This window comes from Mytilus californianus, unplaced genomic scaffold (assembly GCF_021869535.1).
Source record: "Mytilus californianus isolate M0D057914Y unplaced genomic scaffold, xbMytCali1.0.p SCAF_7, whole genome shotgun sequence".
In the NCBI taxonomy this organism is placed as follows: domain Eukaryota; kingdom Metazoa; phylum Mollusca; class Bivalvia; order Mytilida; family Mytilidae; genus Mytilus; species Mytilus californianus.
In genome coordinates this window covers 81,129,026-81,152,511 of record NW_026262723.1, presented here as the reverse complement: position 1 = coordinate 81,152,511, position 23,486 = coordinate 81,129,026, and the positions used below count along the sequence as shown (strand labels likewise).

The window sequence follows — 23,486 nt, the reverse complement described above, 5'->3', positions numbered from 1 at the left end:
TATTAATAAATAACAATACAATAACAATTATAAGTAACAAAGCAATATGCTAAAATCAAGTAAAATCCTTCAAATTTATGTTCAAACACCAGCCAATAAATTATCTATATCTTATAATGTAGTGTATTCATAAAATTAAAAGACAGAAACATTATAAGAAGGATTTCATTTTGATTAGGGAAATGTTTACATATTGAGGACTTGGTTCTCTAACACCAACCAATATTGGTTCGCACAATAAATACAGCACTATTCGTCACAATCAACATTCTTTTTCCAATCACAATTCCCTGTTCTAGTATTCCACCAAAATGGCGGAGGACAGTCACGTATATATTGTGTAATCCCTACACATGTTATGTATTTGGAACAATCTGGTAAATGTGGATAATTCCAAAGAGACTTGCAAACGCAGACATCTAAAAAAAATACAATCAACTACAAATGCTTTATGTCATTATCAATTTTATTCATAAATACAATCTGATATGATACTGACTGATACAAAATGCAAATTATAATGAAATAATTGAAATTTTGTTTCTGTTATTTCTTTTTAGTTAGTGTCTCTTTTGTTTACGTTAAATACATCTTTTTTTTATAAATGTACATAGTAGTATATTTTTGAGTGTAAAGATTCCATTTATAAGTTCGTACAGAACATTCTTCAATAGATCTACATTTGTAATTTTAAAGCTAATTTACATTTGTTGGGGTCTAGGTTTTGCCCACTCTCGGTCGTACAGTGACCTATAGTTGCTTACATCTACGTCATTTGGTCTCTGATGGGCAGTTGCCTCATTGGCTATCAGACCATATCTTCATAGTTTATATTGAAGAAAGAGACAATGCACGCAAACTATGTTTGATATTTTTTTTGTACAATTATTTTTGAACAGCGATGAATTAAAAGTGTATATATTATTCAAATGTTGAAAATCCTAAGACTTGGTTATACATACCTAAAGTTACTGTTTTAGGTGAGGTCGTTATAAATAATGTCAGTGAAGTTGTAGCAGTATGTATTGGCGTCTTTGTTGGAACTATTGATGAAGATTTAGAAGTACTAGTTGATTTCAGTATTATTAATATAGTACTGGCACTGCTTATTGTCTGCGTGTCTAAAGACGTTGTGAATGGCTTACTAGCACTTGTAAGTGGTACTGATATAGACTGTGTAGTAGAAGATAAAGCTACTGTTGTTATTAAAGACATGATGATACTAGTTGCAGGTTTGATTGTTGTTGTTCTTGTTGAAGACTTGAGGGTACTAGTAGATGAAGGCTCCTGTGTTGTTGATCAAAGATCACAAATTGAATGAAAACATCTCTTTTTTTTAAACAAAATAAACAGTCATCAGTTTATGGAAACTAAACTGGAATTAAACGTACCCTTATATTGTTGTAGTTGAAACCTATAACATCATATGAGGGTTCTCGAGTATAAATTGACTATCGATTATAAATCTGATACGATTTACTTTACATTTGTTCATACTAGAGATAGAGAAGCCTATTTTGTGTATTACCTTCAGTATGTTTTGGTTAGAAGCACTTGTGTAATAATACCAAAACATATCATCTTATTTACCTATTGGAGACAGATCGATTGTTGGAGTTGTTGGAGTACCAGGCATCATAGATGAAGACATTGGATTTTGACTTGAGGAGGGAGATATTGATGTGGAAGTGACGGTTGAACTTTGGGTTGATAAAACGGATGATGAATTGAATGAACTAGTCGAAGGCGATTTTTGAATACTAGACGCCGATGAAAATGACGGCAAAATTATTGAATCGTCGATGTAAAAGTACTAGACGTAACAATTGGTGAAACTGATGATGAACTTGGAGCAAATGTCGATGTTGCCTTGTTTGATACATTTGTTTTTATGGTACAGACTACATTGCTGGGATAATCACGGTATTTTCTGTTTGAGTTATAAAGTAAATTAGTTGAACAGTTCATGTGGAATGCCACCCCTCCTTCACAATTATAAAACTTGGAACAATCTTCTGGATCAGCATAGCGTCTACTGAATTGAGCATGGATAGCCTGTAATATGATTCAAAATTACGATTAGACTATTTTTACCGAAAAGTTGTAGCAGAAATGATTTGAAAGAGTTAATAGGCTGAGGTGAATTGCAAATTTAAACTGTTTCAATATATTAAAAAGCTGTTAGCCTGACAACTTGCATGTTTGTACCTTTAAATCTTAAACCTGGCAATATTCATCATACCGACAAAAGTTTAGTTGGTATGTTGTTGTAAATTAATATTACTTTTTTTTCACAGTGCTTGAAGTGGGTAGCATTTGTAACTCAAGTTCTAAGATTTTGAAAAAAGGATCTATCATACAAATTTAAAGTTTGATCTTAGCCAACCGGTAATGTCGTATATAGAATAGAGAATAGAAACGAAAAATGGGTCAAAGAGAGAACAACCCGACCAAAAGGCAGAAAACAGAACATTGCCACGCAAGTAAAATATTTATACTTATACTATAAATAGGAATTTGTATTGATTCTTTGAAAAATTATGATTGTGTGGCAGACATGGGGTATCAATGATAATTTGATATGTAAATTATATCTAGCTCTTACAAGGTTTATATTTTTAGATCACAATATAAAACAAACGAATATTAGTCCTTTATTTGCCATATTTCAATTGAATTTCTTTAATGAGAAATGTTACAATCTGCACCTGCTTTATTTTTTTCGGATTTAATGTAGCTCGCACTGATTCAAAAATAATGGGATAAAAGGATTGAAAAAGTGTCATTTTTTATTATTATGTAGGATTCTTAAATCTAATAATTGTGAATGTTCCTATAAAAGCTTTTTTTGGAATGTTGGAAATATGCATTGGACATTGATTAGCTTTTCAGAATAATGGTGTCGAAAGATTCATTTTGACCTTGTTATTATTTCGCGCTCTGTGCAACTCTTAACTGTTATCCCTTTTGTTCATTTCACTGTACGATATACCTGAACTAGTTCCTCCATGTGTCGTCGAACCAGATCCTCCTTGTGTCGTTGAACTAGACCCTCCCTGTTTCGTTGACCTGATGTTGTCGGCATTGCAGAAGACATTACAGTTTGGACTGCAGGAGTTGTAAGTGTGCCACCATTCTAGGCAATTATCAGTCCATCCTTATTTGTATTTAAAAGAGGGTATTTACGATTACTTTTAGAACATGTCTGCTTGAAATCATCAAGAGGTAGAGACCACAACATGGCACCACCATATCCCTCGGACACCAACCATTCAATCTGCAAAAATTATAGAAATATTGAAACTGAAGTTTCCAGATTCAAAATTTCACCCGTGAAATAAAATGCCAAAAATTAAACTAGTATGCTAATGTTTGAATCTAGAATACTTGTCCTTGTTTGTTACTAACAAAAAACATAGTGGTACATGGTTAATTTTGTTGTCGTAGTTGATTTGAGTGGCAGACAATACAATGGTTTCTTAGTATACTATAATATTTAGTATACTAGAATATCAGCAATCTTTCTTTTTGCTACTGCATCTACTGAATAGATTTCATCAAAACACGTACGATTTTTAGTATATTTAGTGTTCACACAATTTAAGATTTTTGCGTATGTCACTTTTATTTTTTTTCTAATGTTAATTTGACACTTTCATAACCCGGATTTTATAATTCAAAGGAATAAATGGTCAAACTGAATGCTAACTTTAATTTGAAGACTAACTTATTCGTCGAAACCAACCCACAATGAACCGTTGGTATACTGTGGATTCATTTATTTTCGTGGGTATCAATTTTCGTGGATAGAGAAAAAAAAGACATTTGGTGGTATACGTAAATTCGTGGATCGCTGATAACAAAAAAAAAAAATTCAGATACGTAATACGTGGATTTCGTTTTGATTTAATAGAGCATATAACCTCCTTGGTTTGATCAATAATAAAACAAACAAAAAGAAGGAATTCATTGAAAAAGTTTTGAATTGTCAAAATCCTCGCTTGGTCATTCTAGGTTAAAATGTTCATTGGAAACTTCTATTACAATAATGGACAGAGACAATTTATTATTTGTTTGTTTAACAATTTATAAATTCTTGTCGAAATTTTATAAGGCATTCAAAACTCTATAATTGAAAGCTCAGTTCCCTAATCACGATATAATAAACAGTCATATAAGTAAAAGGTGTGAAAATAAATGTTCCTGTCTTAGAATATAGCAAAGTACTCTCGACCAATGAAATTGTAGAATTAGATGCCTCTTAATTGTGAAGAATGAATGTAAATCATGTTCTTAGTAAGGGATTATCCTATTATTTAGGTCTATTTACTGTAACAGTTCAAAACAAAGAGTCTCTACAACTGCCCCGAAGCACATTTATCAGATTGAAAGGATTTATCACACAATAATTGAAACTGACTAAAAGTTGAATTGTGAAACAAACAAAAATCTCAAAATAAGTTGAAGTTTACTGGTGCAGTAAAATTGGTTCCGTGAATTTTATTATGAAAATATTAATAACTTCAAATTACTATAAAATTAAACAATACCAATCAATGCAAAAAAAAATTTTAAAAAATCTTTCAGATAAAAAATAACCTAAATCTTTAGCTTTCCAAAACTTTGATTACTTGATCAGCGGTCGGGAAGAATAGTTATTTCCAATACATGTATTCATATAAAAAAAACAGGAATTCAATTTTGAACATATTAAAAACTTTTAAAGGCATTATTTTGGAAAATTTCCCTGACATAATGAAACAGTATTAATAACTTTTAAGGGCATTATTTTTGAACATTTCCCTGACATAATGAAACAGTATTTGATGTAAAAGCCGGACTAAATTATTGGCTGTGAAATAAAATTTAGTTGTAACTCAAATGTATTAATTGATTTAAACTGTAAATAAAAAAGGATAATTCCTCACTAAAATATTACATGATTTACATTCATACTCACAATCAGGAAACATACAATTCATACCTTTTTTTCTACTGTTGTGTCACCTAATATCTATAACGCATTTTTTATAAAAATATTTCCCAAATGATAAGAAAATCCTCACATCACTAAAACTTATCCGTAAATGACATGCCGAAAAAGGAAGTCATGCATCAATTATAAACATTGTACTGACAATGAAACTAATTCTTGAATAGATCATTTGAGCCTTGAGCACTTTACAATATTCTAAGTTTGTAAGAGAATGATAATCCCTGACTTCATGAATAGTACTTGCTAACGCTCGTACTTATTCATGAAGAAAGGGATTATCATTCTCTTACATATACATAAACAATATTGCCTACGGGCAATATCCCCGTACTTAATCCTATTGATTTTTAATCACCAGTAAACCAAACTATGACACGGTAATTAACAACTTGCAGTTATTTTCCATGAACAGTTTAATCAATTTTAAAAAGTAAATTATCACTGATATTCGATATATTAATTATTGATTTAATCAAAACACTTGTATCTTCTTTCAATAAAAACACGAGTTATGGTACAATGTTTATAGCTAGTCAACACTATACTAGAACTGCATAACATAACCGGAAATAAACATCCGACTCCATACACATTTCTCGGGATTATTCTTCGTTGAATTCTTAAATTCGTGGTTCGCTGTGACCCACGAAACCCACGAAAATTGGTATTTCACGAATAAAAATGAATCCACAGTAATTTGGAACCATGTTTTCTCTGTCGTACACTGTCCGACCTTTTCCACTTTCTTTAAGAGCACATATCTGTTACAATGATAATTTCCATGAATAATATTAACTTTGTAAAAATTATATTGTTGATGAGAATTATTTCTAAGACTTTTAGCTGTAGACAAAAGTATACTCTAAACTATAAAAAAAAAATAGAATAAAGACTGACAACAGTCGCAGGAGAATATCGATGTAGATGTGCATTTGTAAAATATGCTAAAAAATATGGCTGTGTTGAAAATGAGATTCGTTTATGGTTTATTTAATGGGTTTTTGTTAATGGTTAACAAAATGGTACTGCTTTCAGGGAAAACAATACACGTTAAAAAAATCTACGCTCGAAATGGAACAATAAAGCCTGTTTAAACAAATCATACGAATGTTTTTGCAAGACATAAAGATATTGAAAACAAAAGTATAATATATAATACCTCATAATAAGACATGAATCCAGATTCTCTGGTATATTGTCCTTTTATACCTGGCCCGCTAGCCGCCGCTCCGATACTTGTCTGACTACCAGAAAATGTGAATGTTCACCCGTACGCAGCTAAACCAATAATTAATTTTTCTTTCGGTGCTCAAGAGTAAACTTTTCTGAATGAGAAATATATTTTGACAATATTGAGCACAAATTTACTTATGCACGCATTTACATTAAAAGTTTAGGATAGATAGCATGCTTATCACAAAACCAGAGTGCTATTTTTAGTATTAGATTACTCCCAGAACGTGATGTGTCAGTTCAAGATTTAATGTAGTAGTTGAAAATATGCATATGGGTTTCGCTTATTGTTAAAGACCGTACGGTGACCTATAGTTGTAAACTTCTATGTCATTTGGTCTCTGGTGAAGAGTAGTCTCATTGGCAGTTATACCATATCTTCTTTTTTTTATATAAAGAAAAGTGATACATGCATAATTCAGGATATACATGGTTTTCTTGACGTTAAACCTGAGGTAAAATATTAAGAGATCTGTGAAAATAAAATAAAAAAGATTGTATATATTGACACCTTAATCAACCCAGTCTATCCGGAGATTATTTAACTTATATAAGTTAATATTTAAGTATTTCTGATCGCCGTATTCATTGGACTTAGGAAATAAAGGACCATTATGTCCTGTAGTAGATTGCCAGGATCCATGAAGGTCGTAAGACATAATGTTGATAAAATCCATGTACCTATAAAAATAGGTAAACATTGTAAAAATGCAACATAATGTTAGCAAATATTGTAACAGATGAATGTTGAATTGAATAATCCCCAACACAATAACATATACAATGTACCACAACCTAAACAATACGAACTAATGTTTTGAACAAAACTTTTATGAATAAATTGTAATGAATACAATGAAAATGATTAGACAACCTGTATCTTATCATTGTTGCACGCGTATAAAGGGAAAAATAGAATGGAAAGAGGCCTACAGAATATTAAGCCAACAGTTTTGGGATCTCAAACACTCCGATACGTATCTGAGTGTTTACACTTTACATCTATTGGTTTTTATGATACTAAAAAATAATATATCAAAAATAGCTTACTGTGCCATTGTGAGGATATCATATGCGGTATCTGCTGTGTATTTTCCAGCAGCTACTGCAGCAGTCAAAAGAAGACAGACTAAACCAGAAGTATGTGATTCTGCATCAAAGGCTTCTTTAAGTTTCTGTTACGTAAGGATTTTTGACATATATAATCTTAAATAAATAGTGTAGAACCAATATGAATGAGAGAAGTAAGGAAGCGTTAATGAGACTCAATATCACATTAGATATTAGACATCAGACATTTTTTTTATTTTACCAATCATGGGCCCTTAGCAGGCAAGATACATAAACATCATAATATAATAATTATTATAAAGCATGCAAGTTTTTGGTGAAAATACACAATACACAAAGAAATACAGAAAAATATGAGCAATATAGGATTGTATTACAGTATGAAGCATTTAGTGTAATGAGATCGATTTTATATATATATAAAAAAAATAGATATAAAATTTATTAACAGGAAATAAAAGAACCAGACATATAGTTTCTCATTTTGTAGTAGTTCTCCTCATGGCCAGTGCACAGCAGTGAGGAACTTTACATCACCACAATGCAGAGGTCATAAAGGGGAGGTCATTCAGAACCAGCTGCAGATATTATAAGATTATCCCCAATAGTGGTTCTCCTCATGACTAGTGCACAGCAAGAAGGGGTTGACAATGCTACTGTGCAAGATTCATCAAGGGACGGTGCTCTAGAACTCGCCATGGAGAAATTATAACAAAGAAAGTAAGTGCACAAATACACAACGAAAGTTGCTGACAGTATATCAAGAACTATATTCTGCATTTACTTTTCATTTTTATATTGAAACATACGGTCTTATAACATACATGCAAATAGTTATAACTGAACTAATAATCCAAAGTTGACTTTGTCTTCAGGTTTACCACCCCTGTTTGATGGATATTCCCAGTCTATATCTAATCCTTCGAAAATATATTTCCTCAGGTACTGTATAACTGAACTAATAAATTCTGCCCTTGAATCGTGGGTGCTGACATCTGAGAATATACTACACTTCCAGTGGTCCAACCACCTAGCGCTAGTAATGTTTCTAATGATGGATTTTGTCGTTTCAAATCATTTAGCTGAGCATGGCTGTCATAAATATATAAAAAAAAACATTTCAAAATAAAAATTCCTTCTTCTACTTTCATTTTGAAATGTTTGGTACCCGATTTCGTGGCTACTTTAGCTCTCTTTATTCATTTCTTTGAGAAACACATTTGAATCTTATATTGAACTAAACACAACCCCTGTTCCTTTGCTTTTTGTGTTTTTTGCTGTGCATGTACTGATTTTTGTCATGGAAGGATACCCCATATCCATTGTTTTTTCTATTTTATATACACAATAGAATATAAACTCATCATAGATACCAAGTTTGCCAGATTGTTTCAATTTTATCTATAAACCCGATAAATAAATAAACCTAATTTCGATGACAACTCCTGTACTTTTACTTCTGTCTTCTATGTTTTATCGAAAAATGCAATCTTTATCAACCAACAAACTAAATTTTATCTGATATTACTGTTTCCCTTCAACACAGGTCAAGAACTCATTTAAAGTAATTGTAAATTGTCGACTAAATCTTACAGTTCATAGTCATTGTACTCTAGTTTCTGTATCATGTTGCCATGAAGTTTACCAAATGCATAGATAATATGTGTACACAAGTATGGATCTATATCACTAGGGAGGAACTTCCCAGTACCAAGTCTGTACTGTGACCAATTAGTGTAGTAACAAACTCTTTTGTATTCTGTGGATTCTAAAATATGTTGTGGATTCTAAAATATGGAAATAAATATATTGTTCATACAGAGAATAAATACCTTAAAGATGAAAAAGGAGTTAAAAAGCAATGATAAAACGACGATATTGCAGATTTACAGCTTCAATATTTGCATTTTCATAATTCAGTTTTTATCAATTTTATTAGGGGATATCCGCTAACTGCTGAAAATTTTAATTCAAATTATAAAGATCTTTGAGTTAGACAAGTTCACATCACCGACAAGCTCATTTTTAATTTACCGATATTCACAATATCACAGCTTTATGTTTGTACTTGAGGTTTTAACTTCAATATTTTTTTTACATATGAACATTTCTTGTTCTATAATACTTAGAGATGACAAAAAATGCAAATATGTAATTTGACAAATTTTTAGTATTATCTAAAAATTAATCGACAATTTCGAATTCACATGAAGATTAATTTTTTTTATATTTTAGATGCAAATTAATCTATTTAGGATTTCGGATGTCTTTTATTGCAAGTTTTGTCTTATTTTGTTTTATCAAATTTGTCCTCGGACGCATATGTTCACGTAAATATTTCATGCCTAGTCAAGTCATTAAACAAACAATCAATGCTGACGGTGGTTAAAACAAATAAAAAAGAAAGTGTTCATAACTGTCACATACAAGTAATATAGCTTTTTTTATGTCTTTCAATATCCTGGTTAGTTCGAAATATTATTTCACTACTATTTTTCATCAAATTACTTTGACAGATTCCTCTGGGGCTATGTTGGTATTAATGCAAAGATCAACTACAGCCCTTGGATGGTGTAAACTTCCCAAAAAACGTGTATGGTGTAATGGTGTATGGCATATGGTGCAATGGTAGAAGGTGTATGGTGCTATGGTGTATGGTGTAAGGGGAATGGTGTAAAAGAGGGACGAAAGATACCAGAGGGAAAGTCAAACTCATAGATCGAAAACAAACTGACAACGCCATGGCCAAAAATAAAAAGACAAACAGACAAATAATAGTACAGATGACACAACATAGAAAACCAAAGACTAAGTGTAATAGTGTAACGTGCGATCGGGAATGGTGTGAATGAATGGTGTACGACATTTAAAACTATGCAAAATATTGATAAGAACTGATTTTTAATTTTATACAATGATTTACAATATTGTGATCAAAATTCGTTTTTTAAAATATATAAATAACTTTGTAGTGGCACGCTTTCTTTGAAATTAAATTGCATTATGGTGTAATGTGTAAGGTGTATGGTGCAAAGGTGTAACGTGTATGGTGTAATGGCACAGGGTGTATGGTGTAATGGTGTATGGTGAATGGTGTAATTGTATATGGTGTTAGTGTGAAGTTTACACCATCCAAGGACTGTATACTGTTCCATGATTGTAAATAGAATAAATTTAATTGGTTTTAAAATACAGAATTGCCGTTCTAATCTAATATACATATATTCTCTTTGAGATTAAAATGTGTATACTAATACATGTATATGGATTTAAAAGTCGGATGTATCTTTGCAGCGTATTTAGGCATCCCTTGCTTTATAATATTTAGGTTTGAGCATTCATAATGAAGAAAAGCACGAAATTTAATGTGTTCATTGACATTTCTTATATAATAAAGGGTCTACATTTTTTTAATTTAAAACATGATCTTACAAAATTCATTCATTGTCATTTTGGTAATTTATTTAGTAAAATAAAGCTATCATGTGTTTAATTTTATGTTATTGAATACACGTCAATTTGGATCCAATTTTTCCAATCCAGTGACACACTTTTACCCCAAAATCAAGACTGTTATCACCCCCCCCGTCCCCAAGGAACGCATTGATTTTCAAAATATTCATTTGTACTCATTATATTTTAGTCTCGTAACCATAAAACACAGCTAACGGTTCACAAAATTTAAAAAGTCGAATGATAGTTAAACACAAAGTTATAGCACTGACATAGTTCTATACAATTCTTTTAAAATGCAAAATAAAAACCTTTTATTCTCCTAAAAATATATTAAACTTCCTGGTTTAAAAAAGATATTGATATTTTACTGACAATATATATGACATGTATGGGGTGAAGACGACCTGTCTCAGCATATAATAACACAAACCCCGAGGGTCGATGTTATCACAAATAACTACATATCTCCACCTATTTCCTCGTTTGCATTGTGAGATATGGTAGACAGTTGATTTTTTTTTTATTCACGTTTTCAAGACGTTTCTTTACATGATCCGATCAAAGACTATATGTTTATGATATATGTGAGAGAAAAACATTTCTTTAAAACAAAAATCATGGTCACTGAGGAGAGTGGACTCAACTGCATATATATATATATATATATATATTATATCATGTCTTGTACTTTTACTATTCTTGTGCTGTTTTGTGAACTGTTTTATTTTGTTATTTTTATGTCTACATGCCATCAACCTCATTGGGGTATAACTGTGCATTTGAATAAATAAATTAATTACAAATAAAATGAACCCCAGGAGAGTAAGATAATGATATTGAATCCAGAAAAATATGATAAAAGTACTTTAAAATACATACCTGCTATATAGTATGATAAAGCTACCAGAACTAATAGTAGTCTCTGAATAATCATTGTCAGTATTTGGTCAGTCTTACCGTCGATAACTGATCTTTGGCAGTTTTTATTTCCACAATTTGTATATCAAGTTTCCGGTTGGACCGTTACACATTCTCTGAGGCTCACCCATGACTTGAGATATATTTATCATTTTAATTGTCCGTCTTATTTTTTAATTACTTTAGCCGTACTTCAATTAATATTATTTTTTCCCGTATTTGAAATATTCAAAGTCGTAGTTTATTGTAAGTAAACATGACTGGTCAAACAATGCGTCACTTGTTTACATAGTGCACTGGTCATTATGAAATATCTTTTGTCTTCCATTCAAGTACTAAGACGTAATACTGTGCATAACATTTTAACAGTTGAAAGACCTTAAATGAAATATGATAGCATGGGCATTACTGATTTATATATTTCTAGTGTTTAAAATACGTCAATATGACCTTATCTCTTTATGAATAAAAATACGTTAGTCTTGTACTTTTTATAGGACATATTTGTAAAGAACGTTAAAATCTTTAACACAATGAAAACAGACAAAAAGTAAAATTAGAGGGTATGTCAGTACGTTTTTAGTTCCTGTGTCCAAAATGGCCTTTATAAGCTAATGACCTTGCTTTTCGTCTGTTGTCCGGTCATTCATTTGTTGACTTTTCACATTTTTTATCATCTCCTTTTAAAATACTGGAATTAACTGAATACTTTTTCTTTGGAAATAACATCATTTCATTTCGTGGAGAGAAAGGAGTGGTTTCACTCAGTGTTAGAATGGGTCCTAAGATATTAATGATTTTTAATCAGGTCAAAAAACTAAACATTTTACAAATTTGACTTTGGAGCCTACAATATACTCTTATGGAAAGATTTGTTTACATAGCGTTATTGCCTATAAAATACACCAATTTAGATCCATGTTAGGCCATTTTTATATTTTATTTTAAAGATAACAATTAATGCACCATTTTGCCTAAAGTGAACGTTATCCTATGTCTTTTGAAACATTTTGAATTCTTAATATTTAGTATTCAAATTTTGCTGGTCACGTTTGTTGCTTTCAATTTTTGACTTTTTGTACCGAATCTAAACTTCTTCTGATTCTTAAATTTCTTCAAAAGCGATTTTTCATACAGTTATGGTCACTTTCTGTTTTGTATAAGCTTCTGACATGATGAAGCAAGCATTTTTTGCCCGATTAAAAATGCAGTCACTGCCCATCACAACTGCAGGAATAGGCAAGTGTCACCAACATGTACTTTGTAACAGTCAATAGTGCAAGCTGCTACCTAGATTTGACAATTCACAATCCTCCCCAAGTATTCAGTCGTCTCTCTGATAGGTACATTATTACACCGCATGTATGAATCGTGGTGATGCCTACTCTTTATTCACATACATTTTTTGTTACCAGGTTAATTTCTTTGTGTGTCTCTTGGAATCCTTTGGATACACGATTGTATCTGTAAGTAATTGTTCAATAACTAAATGCTCATTAATAAATGGTAAGTTTTTCAACGAACAATTTCTCGTTACCATGAGTTATATGGTTTAAAGTTAGCTGAACATTGTCCTTGGTAATCAGATCGAGCGGGATTCTCTTAATGGATCTGAAAGGGGTTTTAATGATGCAGTGCAACGATATTCTTCATTGCTGCCTCCTAAACCCTGACTTCTTATTTCTTACTTAAAATATAAATTAGACTTCTTTAAATATCCCCCTTCTTAAAGTTTGAAATGACTGGTAGAAGGCGATGAGCCCCTTTTAAAAATATTTCAAAATATATATTTTTCCATCATCGTCAATCAGTTTTGCCCAATGTCATCAAAAAGCATCAAAAAGCAATTAACAGCATTCATCATGTGCTAAGGTTAGACTTATCTTTTTAGTTTAAACATATTTTATTTGCTTGAATATCCAATCGTTTGGAACAAATTCAATAGCATTCTACCACGTGTGACAGTAAAGAATCAATTCTATAACTTATGTCTGAAGTACCATAAAATCATCAATATGTCAAAAGAATGTACGCACATTCTGCCACACGGTGTCGTTACTAATATGCAAAATTAAGACAAACACCAAGAAACCAATTTACTTTTATTTGGTAAAACATTTTTTTACAAAAAAATTAATTCAAAATGAAAGAAACTTACATGATTTTATAATTTTCAATGAACAAATATTTTCAACTTATAAGTAAAAATTGCAACTGAAAAATGATGACAAGCTTAACTAAAATGTAAACTAAAATACATTTTTTTTTAACTTCATCAATGTGTCGAAAAGTGTATACGTAGGTATGCAAAATTTAATTTTAGTACCATTTTGTGTGATGCAATTCGATTCTTCTTTCATTAAATTTGCATGCAATGTAACGTTAGTGTCGGTATCAAAACAATTGATTGACTAGAACAGGTTCATTATTTACTGATTTTTTTCTGTACGGAGTGCTTTCTACTTGATATTAATTTTTTTTTTATTGAATTGAAACGTTTCACCAATTAAAGGTCAGGACAGGTCTTTCGCATTCGTTCCGTTGGTTGATATAGTCGAGCGTTTGAATTAATCATGTTGTATGGGCTCCCCCTTTTTGAATTTACCTTGGAGTTCGGAAATTTTGTTAACACTTTTTTATTATTCTTTTGCGCTATTTACAGTTTCAGAAATATATCAAAAGTGCTATGAATTAAAAAATCATATATATCAAAAGCGCCAAAATCGCATTATCAAAGGCGTAAATTTTTCTTGCAACGGTTAGATGTTACTCAGTACATGTAAAATACAAAATATTGCAAGTAAAAAATACATATATATTAAAATAATCTAAAATATGTGAAAGCCATGACATATAGAATAACGAGAGACGGTTATTTACATAAAACAATTACTTGGAAAAACTGTAAATCATTAAAGAAAATACAAAAAGAAATATGTAAATATCTACAAGGCATTCAGTTCCAAAACGTCTACTAAAATGTATCTGTAGGTTTTGGCACACAAACGGATATTTATTACTCCCCGTAGAATCACAGATACCTTTTCTTCAATATAAATCTTGATTAGAAAAGTAAAAGTTCAAACCGTCAAATTGTATATGTTTTTTCGAAAAATATTGCAACGGAGGAACCTCTAACCAAAATAAAGTAATTTGGATCTGGAAGAAAAATTTTGCTTAAATTCCAACAAAAATCTGGTTTTGGTTAAGATTGGCCATTTTATATCGTTTTTGAAAAAAAACAAAAAAACAAAAAAACAAAACAAAACAAAAAAAAAGTATTTCAAATTTTAAAAATTGCAGTTTTCAGCTATCTCCATGCGTTACTAATATGGGCTGACTAATACATTTTGTTTAGAAGTAAGTCATTTTACTGTTTATACCTCAAAGTACACAGATGTAGCTGTGCTACTGCCATTTACAGCAAAACATTGGTAGACGTTATGAAAATGGTTCCAATATGAAATTTATAGAATTTTTAGAATTATGTTTTTTCCATAAATGATGCAAAACTTAAGTTGACTATGTACAAAAATATTACACTTGAAGTAAAAATATCAACTGAAAAATCATGAAAAGTAATACTAAAAGTAAACTAAAATACAATTATTTTCAAAATTTCATTCATGCGCGTCGAAAAGGGTACATGTATGAACAATTTAATTGAGTCCCAATTTGTGTGACGCAAAACACTTGTGCAGACAATTAACAATGCGAATCTGCTTTCTAAAATAACGTTACGCATGGAATGTCAGAATAGTTGTAGGTACCAAAATCTTTGAGTGAAAAATATGTCTAATGTATTCTGATTTATTTTCAGCACTGCGGGTTTTCTGCTCGGTTTGAATTTTTATTGAACTGAAACTTCAAATCAAATGCAACAAATATAGGTTATCATATATTTCGTATTAACAGTTTCAGAAATATATCAAATGCACAATGAAGGAAGTACGCCACTAATTCATGGCCCCATTGCTTTCTATGTTAAATTCCTCAATTTCAAGCAGGCACAGCTCTTTTGTTTTAAGTACAAATAAAGTGACAATCATTGCTTGTCAAAGCAGCACTTTATGGTGTCTTGTACTGAAAAAATCAACATACCTTCAATGGCATATAAGAAAGAACTTGTTCATGGAACTTCGGATGTACCAAAACAGGTACTACAGATCTGACAAACAGGCAAAATGTACCCTCGTTTTAAAATTTGGTGCAGTTTTTTTTATATTCTAAATTATATGTCAAAAAGTGTTCTACAATGATCATCAGTCATTCAGCTTTCATTTGATACCAAAAATACTTAAATATTCTACATATTTTGAAAGTTACGCTCATGCGTAGGAACTATTTTGTGTTAAATATGTTCTACTTTCTGGTATGTGCTTTCTAGCCGGGCCCGAATTAGTGGTGTTACACCTAAAACATTTACATAAATTAAAAGCGCCTAATCTCTGCACGTTTTGGCACACAAATGGTTATTATACCCCCGTACAATCACATATAAGGTATCTTGACTAGATAAGTTATTTAAACCATCAAGGTTTACATGTTTTTGACAAATTTTGAATCGAAGGAATCCCTTACCAAGATAGAGTAATTTGTACCCGAAAGGAATATAAAGCTTAAATTCCAACAAATATTTGGTATTGATTAAGATTGTCCTTTTATACAGTTTTTGAAAAAATACTCAAAATATTCCTAATCTCAAAATATTTCGTTTTTGTCCTATCTCCATGCATTTAATATATGTTTTTTTTTTTTCATTTTGTTAAGAAAAAGGTCATTTTATTACAAAGTACTCATGTGTATTTGTTCTGCTGCCATTTAAAGTAAAAATTAGAAGAGATTTTGAAAATGGATCTAATATGAAATTTATAGAATTTTTAGAATTAACAGTTTTCCATAAACAATGCAAAAATAAAATTAACTATGTATAAAAATATTGCACTTTAAAAAAAATATCAACTGAAAAATGATAAAAAGTTATACTAAACGTAAACTAAAATACAATCATTTTCAAAAGTTCATCCATGCGCGTCATATGTATGACAACAATCAAAAACATGTGAAAGTCATGACATATAGAATAACGAGAGACGGATATTTACATGAAAATAATTACTTTGAAAAAGTCGTTAATCATTAAAGAAAATAAATATGTACATAAATATAAATTCTACAACATCTATTTAAAATGTCTCTGCACGTTTTGGCATAATATATTATACCCCCATACAATCACAGATAAGGTATCTTGACTAGATAAGTTATCTAAACCACCAACGTTTACATGTTTTTGAAAAAAATGCATCGAAGGAATCTCTGACCAAAATGAAGTAATTTATTCCCTAAAGGAATATATAGCTTAACTTCCAACAAATATTTTGTTTTGATTATGATTATCCTTTTAATACAGTTTTTGAAAAAAAATACTCAAAATAATTCAAATCTCAAAATATTCCGTTTTGAGCTATCTCCATGCGTTTATAATATGGTTATTTTTTTAATTTTAAGAAAGACGTAATTTTATTGTTTAAACCAAAATACACAAGTTTGCTGTGCTACTGCCATTTAAAGTAAACATTGAAAGAGGTTTTTAAAATTGATCTAATATGACATTTATAAAATTTTTAGGAATTGACAGTTTTTCCGTAACAATGCAAAACTACAATTAACGATGTACACAAATATTGCACTTTAAGTAAAAATCTCAACTGAAAAAGCATGACAAGTTTTACTAAAAGTAAACTAAAATACAATTGTTTTAAAAAATTCTTCCATCCGCGTCGAATGTGTTACTTAAATGAAAATTTTAATTTGAGTCCCAATTTGTGTGACGCAAAACACTTGTGCAGACAATTAACAATACGAATCTACTTTCTAAAATAACGTTTCGCATGGAATGTTAGGATAGTTGTAGGTACCAAAATCAGTAAGTGAAAAAAATCCAATGTTTTCTGATTATTTTTTTTTGCACAGGTTGTTTTCTGCTCGGTTTGAAATTTTTATTGAACTGAATCTTCTAATTAAATGCAACAAATATAGGTTATCATAAATTTGCGCTATTAACAGTTTAAGAAATATATCAAAGGTACGTCCAATGAATTAAAAATTAACACGGTTTAAAAGCACCAAATCGCAAACGTCAAAATGTACTTGCCACAGTTAAATGTTTCCTAGTACATGTATAATACAAAACATTGCAAGTAAAACATATGTATTCCAATTATCAAAAACATGTGAAAGACATGACATATAGAATAACGAGAAATGGTAATTTACACAAAAAAATATTAATTAGAAAAAGCCGTTAATCATTGAAGAAAAAAATTTATATACATGTATATATGTGTTTTCAAAAAATACAAAGCTGTGTTGGTTTCAATACAGAATTATTCAACGTATCTTAAGTACAAATACTCTAATTTTCAAGATGAACCTTGTACATTGTATTTAATGTACATTTTGCAAAGAACCAGAGACTATGGAACACTTACTGTCGGGCTGTCATATTGTAGCAGACTTTTGGCACCATCTGAATTCTTGGATTTTTGAAGCAACACATATTAAAATTCCACGTAATGTGGATATTGTTTTTTTTGCTCTCAAAAAAAATTATAAACAAAATTTCATAAATGAAATAAAGTCATTTCACTATCTTTGGTTACAGTCTGTTATATTTGTTTTTCGTTTATTGCTTTTAGCATAAATCAGGCCTTCAGTTTATGTATTTTGAACTGTTTCACAATTTGTCATGCCAGGGTTTATTATAGCTTATTATGTATACGGAATGGGGTTTGCCCATTGTTAATGGCCGTACGGTGACTTGCAGATGTTTACATCAGCGTCCTTTTGACTCTGGTGGGTAGCTGTCTCATTGGCAATTATACCAGATATCCTTATTTTTATAACAAACTTAAAGGTACTGTGCATAACCTGTGATTAAGTTATAAGTCGTTAGTAGGTAGACCTTACTGAAATGTTGGAAGGAGAATTAATTAAATAAATGTCAAACTGAGCAAAATAAAACGATCATTTTCGATTCCCATAGTACAAGGGAAAATAAGGTTTAGTATGTCCTAAAACAATATTTGTTTTGTTGATATTTAAAAAAAAGGGTCTTGCAATAAAAAAAACTCTGATGTTATCTGTAATCTCTTGTAACACAACTGCATACTAAATTATTTTATATTTCAGAAAAAAATATGTTGAAATGACGGACGCAAAAAAGAAATGAAAAGTTCCATTTCCTTTTTTTTTTTTTTTTTTTTTTTTTGGTCCGGTTGTGATTAAAATGGTTACTACCATGTAAATTTGTACATTTTGCACTTAAAGAAAAAAATAATTAAATATCAAATAAACATAAATACGATACGACAACAACTATAAAACAATGATAAAAAGAAATATAACAACATCTACACCATTGTGAATGTGCAGAAAATGACGACGAAAATGCAAGTTATTAGAACCGTCATCATGGATTAACAGTCAGGCCTGCACAAAATGTGTTTCCCATAGACTCTCTCCCTTATATACACATATATGGAGTGCATTAAATTGTGCAGCAGCACAAGACGAGTAAGTAGTTAATAATTATTATTGAAAACCGTCAGCGGACGAAAAATCCTTACTACTAAACCACCTTTCTTTTATTTACATTAATTCAAAAAAGGGTGTAAATAAATAGGATTATATTAAAACAAAAGTTCCTAAACAAAACGGTATTGATCACCTTTCATGATAAAAAGTCATGACAAAAAGCATTACGAACTAAAAAAATTAATAAGAAAATGCCAATAAAAATTTTAGTTGAAGAAATAAAAAAAATGTTATACTTATCTTCTTTTTTTCTCTCAAAAATTGGTAAATTTGTGAGAGAAAAAAAAACATACCACATCTTCTTATTTATTATAACAGTTATATTTGGTATTTATCAATATAAAAACTAAAAACCATTCATCAAAGTAAGACAAAGTTTTTAACTTACTTCTGCCCGTAGACATTAACTCCTAAAACCTCGAAATTAATATCAATTTTTTTAAGAAAAACAGAGTGGTTTTTCTGTAATTTTAAAATACATCTTATATATGTTCCGGACCATATGAGTATTTGGACCGTACGCGTATGGTCATGACCATATGGGTATATACTCAAACGGTCCGACCATACGCGTATGGTCCGGGTAATTAACATGATGAACATTGAAAAGGTGTCACAAATAAAGTGTTTCTAAAATGAATTTTTCATTTATACAATCATATGGTAACCATTGTTACATGATACATGAAATAAAGTGAATTGTATTCACAATTTAAAAGTATTATAGTATAATCTTCTTTGCGTGGTCATTATCGACTTGTTCCTACGAAACAGAAATGTCGACTTTTGAAAATAACTTCTAGAAAGATCTAAACGAAATGTTGAACAAGAAATAAATTGTTTTAATCGAAGGCACTTATTACATTAAATCATCTTGTCTTATTTATTTACTTTGGTAATTAAATTGGTCTTTACTAAATTAAAATTTCTTAAATATTTCAAATTGATATTAGTTTTTTTATGATTTCTAATTCCTATTCATACGATCTCACAATAACAGTAAAACCGTATGAATCGGAACAAGAACACATCATTTAAATGAAAATAAGTAGAAATTAGAAGAATTTTGTTTTCAAAAAAAAATTTAAGCACTCAGGAAAAAAGAAAAAAAGGGTCAATGCTCCAACGTCTGTGGTTTCACTTACGGACGAAACAATCGACAGGATAAAGGCTTAAAATTGACTATTGCAAAGGCTATGTTAGTTATACGTCCTTGGTCAAAGGTAAAGGAAATCATTTAGAAACTGTTTAGCCGTTTTGGGTTTGGAGAATGAGCTTTGTGAAGTTTTTTATATTTATTAAAAAACATACCTATATGGTCTAAATACCCATATGGTCCGGTCCATTAATGACCAAACGAGTATATACTCATATGGTCATGACCATACGCGTAAGGTCCAAATACTCATATGGTCCGGAACATATACACAAAACCCAATTAGAGTCAAAAAGGTCATTACCGTTTACCTAACATCTTCTCATTCATTTAAAGAAGTAGTGTCTTCATACGCTTTATAATTTTAATTTACACTCATATTATAAAATAAATAATAGAAAAGAAAGAACATAATTATTATATATCTTATTTTTAAATTTACACAAAAAACGCAGACATTTTCAATGCTTTTTAAGAATTTTACATGCCTTTATATTCTAAGCATTCATGTGTCTTGAAAATTAGCATTCAGCAATCAAAATGCAAATCAGAAGCAGATTTATGCATCCTGCCCCCCTTATGGACCTTCATATATGATAAATTCTGTTATGTACATGTGTAACTTCCAATCCACTTTACTATTTTCATCAACGGATTTGATACGAAGTAACACTACGGACTTCACTAGTGGAGAAGGATTTGCTGACCATCCAGGAAGAATAGAGTTCACCCTGTACTCACCTAGTGTTCGTGCTGCTCAATCTTAAGTTTTTTTGTGTAGCGTTTTGCGAATTGTTTGTTCTTAAATAATATTTCTTTGGCCATGGTACTATCTGCTTTTATTCGAGTAATGGTATTTGTTTGCAACTTGGTATATTCTCCCTTTTCAGAATGACATGTGAGACCTTAAATGTGTAGACAAAAATATGCACAAACAATTCTATTCATTTAGAAATGAGAAGAACTGATACACTCTCAATTCTTTTTTACCACAATTCCATTCATAAAGAAATGAGAAGATCTTAGACATCTAAAATTCTTTTACCACTGTTTCATGAAGTTATCAAAAATGACTGAATATTGAAATTTAATCTTTTTACACCTTCTTTGAATGTATGGTACGGGTATTCAGTTTCCAAAATGTTTGAATCTACTTTTCAATTATTCTACAGGTTACACTATAAATCTTTGAAATAATCCTTAAGTGATTTTAAAGCTGACAATGAATTATCCACCCCTCCCACATGGTAATTGTGTCTTAACAAGATTTTCAGAATAACATAAACGGTAACAATTTTACTGTACCTGATGCGCATTTCTTTGTTCCAAGATGTACTATTTTCAGAAATGGTAGTCAAGTTGGTCATTGGACATAAATTTGAATTTTGACACTCTTAGAAGATTTATTGCTACGTATTGTTCCTCTTTAGTTACTATTTTCAGAGAAGAAGCTTTATACAAATTTAAAGGACGATCGGACGACGAAATTTAAAATGCTCATTCCATCATTAATTAAAAGATAGAAGGGGCGTATGACAATTGCGCCGATTTTAAAAAGTTTTGATCTTTCATTTGCGCCGATTTGATTCTTTCATTTGCGCCGATTAAGCACATGTAAATTACAGGTGAATGTTATTTTTTAGTTATCAATATAAACCTCTTCCGTAAGCCAGTTGTACATATGTTATAAATTGTCAATTATAACATGTATATAACTGTTGTCCCCTGCAAATAGATTGTTGTCGTTTTCATCTGGCACATAAACTGGTGGAGGAAAATCCAGTCTGTTGGTTTTAGTTTACATTTTTAAACAGAGTATAAAGACAAAACAAATTACACTGGTAAAAAGCTCCTTCTGATGACAGATGTCATGTATTCTTAGACTACGTATTATTAAAGTATTTATATATGATTAACACCCGTTGAAAATTGTAAGAGGACGAATAACAGTTCTGAATCGTTTCATTCGCATAAATTGACTTCTATTGCTTGAAATCCTTATTTCACCTCCCCGTGGTGAGCAGGGCACAACAGCTATATACATGTTATAATTTTCAACAGAAGAGATTTGTAATGATAAATAAAAAATAAGAAATAACATTCACCTGTAATCTACCTGTACACAATCGGCGCAAATGACAGAAAAAATCGGCGCAAGTGAAATAAAAAATCGGCGCAAATGAAATGCAAATCGGCGCAAATGCAAAACGCCGGATAGAAGGAATGGTACGAAAAATCGAAAAAGAAAAGCAGAACGATGATTGACTAGGTAGAAAAAAGAATGGACGAATTTTAAGAAATGAACAGCAAATCATTAGTAAAACAACAGCAACTTTAAAACGAAGAAACGAGGTAAAATGTGTTTGTAAGTTATATAATGATACCAATACATTTATCCGAGAAAACCAACCATACTACGAATAAGGATTCTGATAATGATTCTCCGTTATATGATCATAGTGCTTGTCTGCATCTGTATTTCGAGGTTCCATGTATGTTACCCTGTCATATTGTTTATCTGGTACTTCTATAGTATTACTAGGGTCACTATAATCCTTTGCTAATGAATATATAGCGGAATCGCCAAATGGAACATCTGTATTCGAGTACATTCCCCCATCTGTGCTTGTAGAACGTTTTTTGCAATCCTCCAGTGGCTGTTGGTTTGTCTGAATGTTTTGGAGATGTCCATTGCTTAATATAAATGATCTATTTACTAATAAACATGATATTTCATAACAATGATATAATGCTTTGTCGAAACGTCTAAGGGTCATGCATATCAAGATTATATAGACAACTTTCAACAATGACATTGACTGAGATTATTGTAAAAAAAACATTCACAATGCAAAAAAGAAACCATCAGCACCGAAAACACAAATAAGTATCTACTGAACTGTATAAGTTAAAGTATGTATGTCATTATAACGTACAAAAAAGATTACAAACTGTATGATGAAACTTTCACCATTCACCAATACAGAATTAAGGATTGTTTGATAATCAAATTACAAAGCAGCTGTTCTTAATGTAATCCAGAATAAGCGCTTCGAA

The 23,486-nt window shown here is 30.6% G+C and overlaps 2 protein-coding genes and 1 pseudogene across 2 annotated transcripts; all 3 read right to left on the bottom strand.

Moving 5' to 3' along the window:
* Positions 1-249: 249 nt before the first annotated feature.
* Positions 250-1,651, bottom strand: LOC127709537 (uncharacterized). The gene is made up of 3 exons (XM_052215140.1): positions 1,591-1,651; positions 963-1,196; positions 250-419 (listed from the first exon to the last, which is right to left on the bottom strand). Exons 1-3 carry the CDS (start codon positions 1,649-1,651, stop codon positions 250-252), a joined length of 465 nt encoding a protein of 154 aa, XP_052071100.1.
* Positions 1,652-1,964: 313 nt separating this feature from the next.
* On the bottom strand, positions 1,965-6,218 carry LOC127709536 (acidic mammalian chitinase-like; annotated as a pseudogene).
* Positions 6,219-6,741: 523 nt separating this feature from the next.
* Positions 6,742-23,041, bottom strand: LOC127709535 (acidic mammalian chitinase-like). The gene is made up of 5 exons (XM_052215139.1): positions 22,931-23,041; positions 8,894-9,087; positions 8,308-8,392; positions 7,280-7,404; positions 6,742-6,910 (listed from the first exon to the last, which is right to left on the bottom strand). Exons 1-5 carry the CDS (start codon positions 23,039-23,041, stop codon positions 6,742-6,744), a joined length of 684 nt encoding a protein of 227 aa, XP_052071099.1.
* Between the last annotated feature and the right edge of the window lie 445 nt (positions 23,042-23,486).

What these genes read in the sequence shown, in the direction of transcription:
- LOC127709535 (XM_052215139.1), bottom strand. Translation starts at nt 23,041, where the DNA reads ATGTACTCGAATACAGATGTTCCATTTGGCGATTCCGCTATATATTCA. An exon ending in CAGATAAACAATATGACAGG is followed by an intron (nt 9,088 to 22,930) that starts GTAACATACATG and finishes TCCATATTTTAG; the next exon opens with AATCCACAACATATTTTAGA. An exon ending in GTTGGACCACTGGAAGTGTA is followed by an intron (nt 7,405 to 8,307) that starts GTATATTCTCAG and finishes CTTACGTAACAG; the next exon opens with AAACTTAAAGAAGCCTTTGA.
- LOC127709537 (XM_052215140.1), bottom strand. Translation starts at nt 1,651, where the DNA reads ATGTCTTCATCTATGATGCCTGGTACTCCAACAACTCCAACAATCGAT. An exon ending in AATCGATCTGTCTCCAATAG is followed by an intron (nt 1,197 to 1,590) that starts GTAAATAAGATG and finishes TAATAACAACAG; the next exon opens with TAGCTTTATCTTCTACTACA. An exon ending in ACCTAAAACAGTAACTTTAG is followed by an intron (nt 420 to 962) that starts GTATGTATAACC and finishes TATTTTTTTTAG; the next exon opens with ATGTCTGCGTTTGCAAGTCT.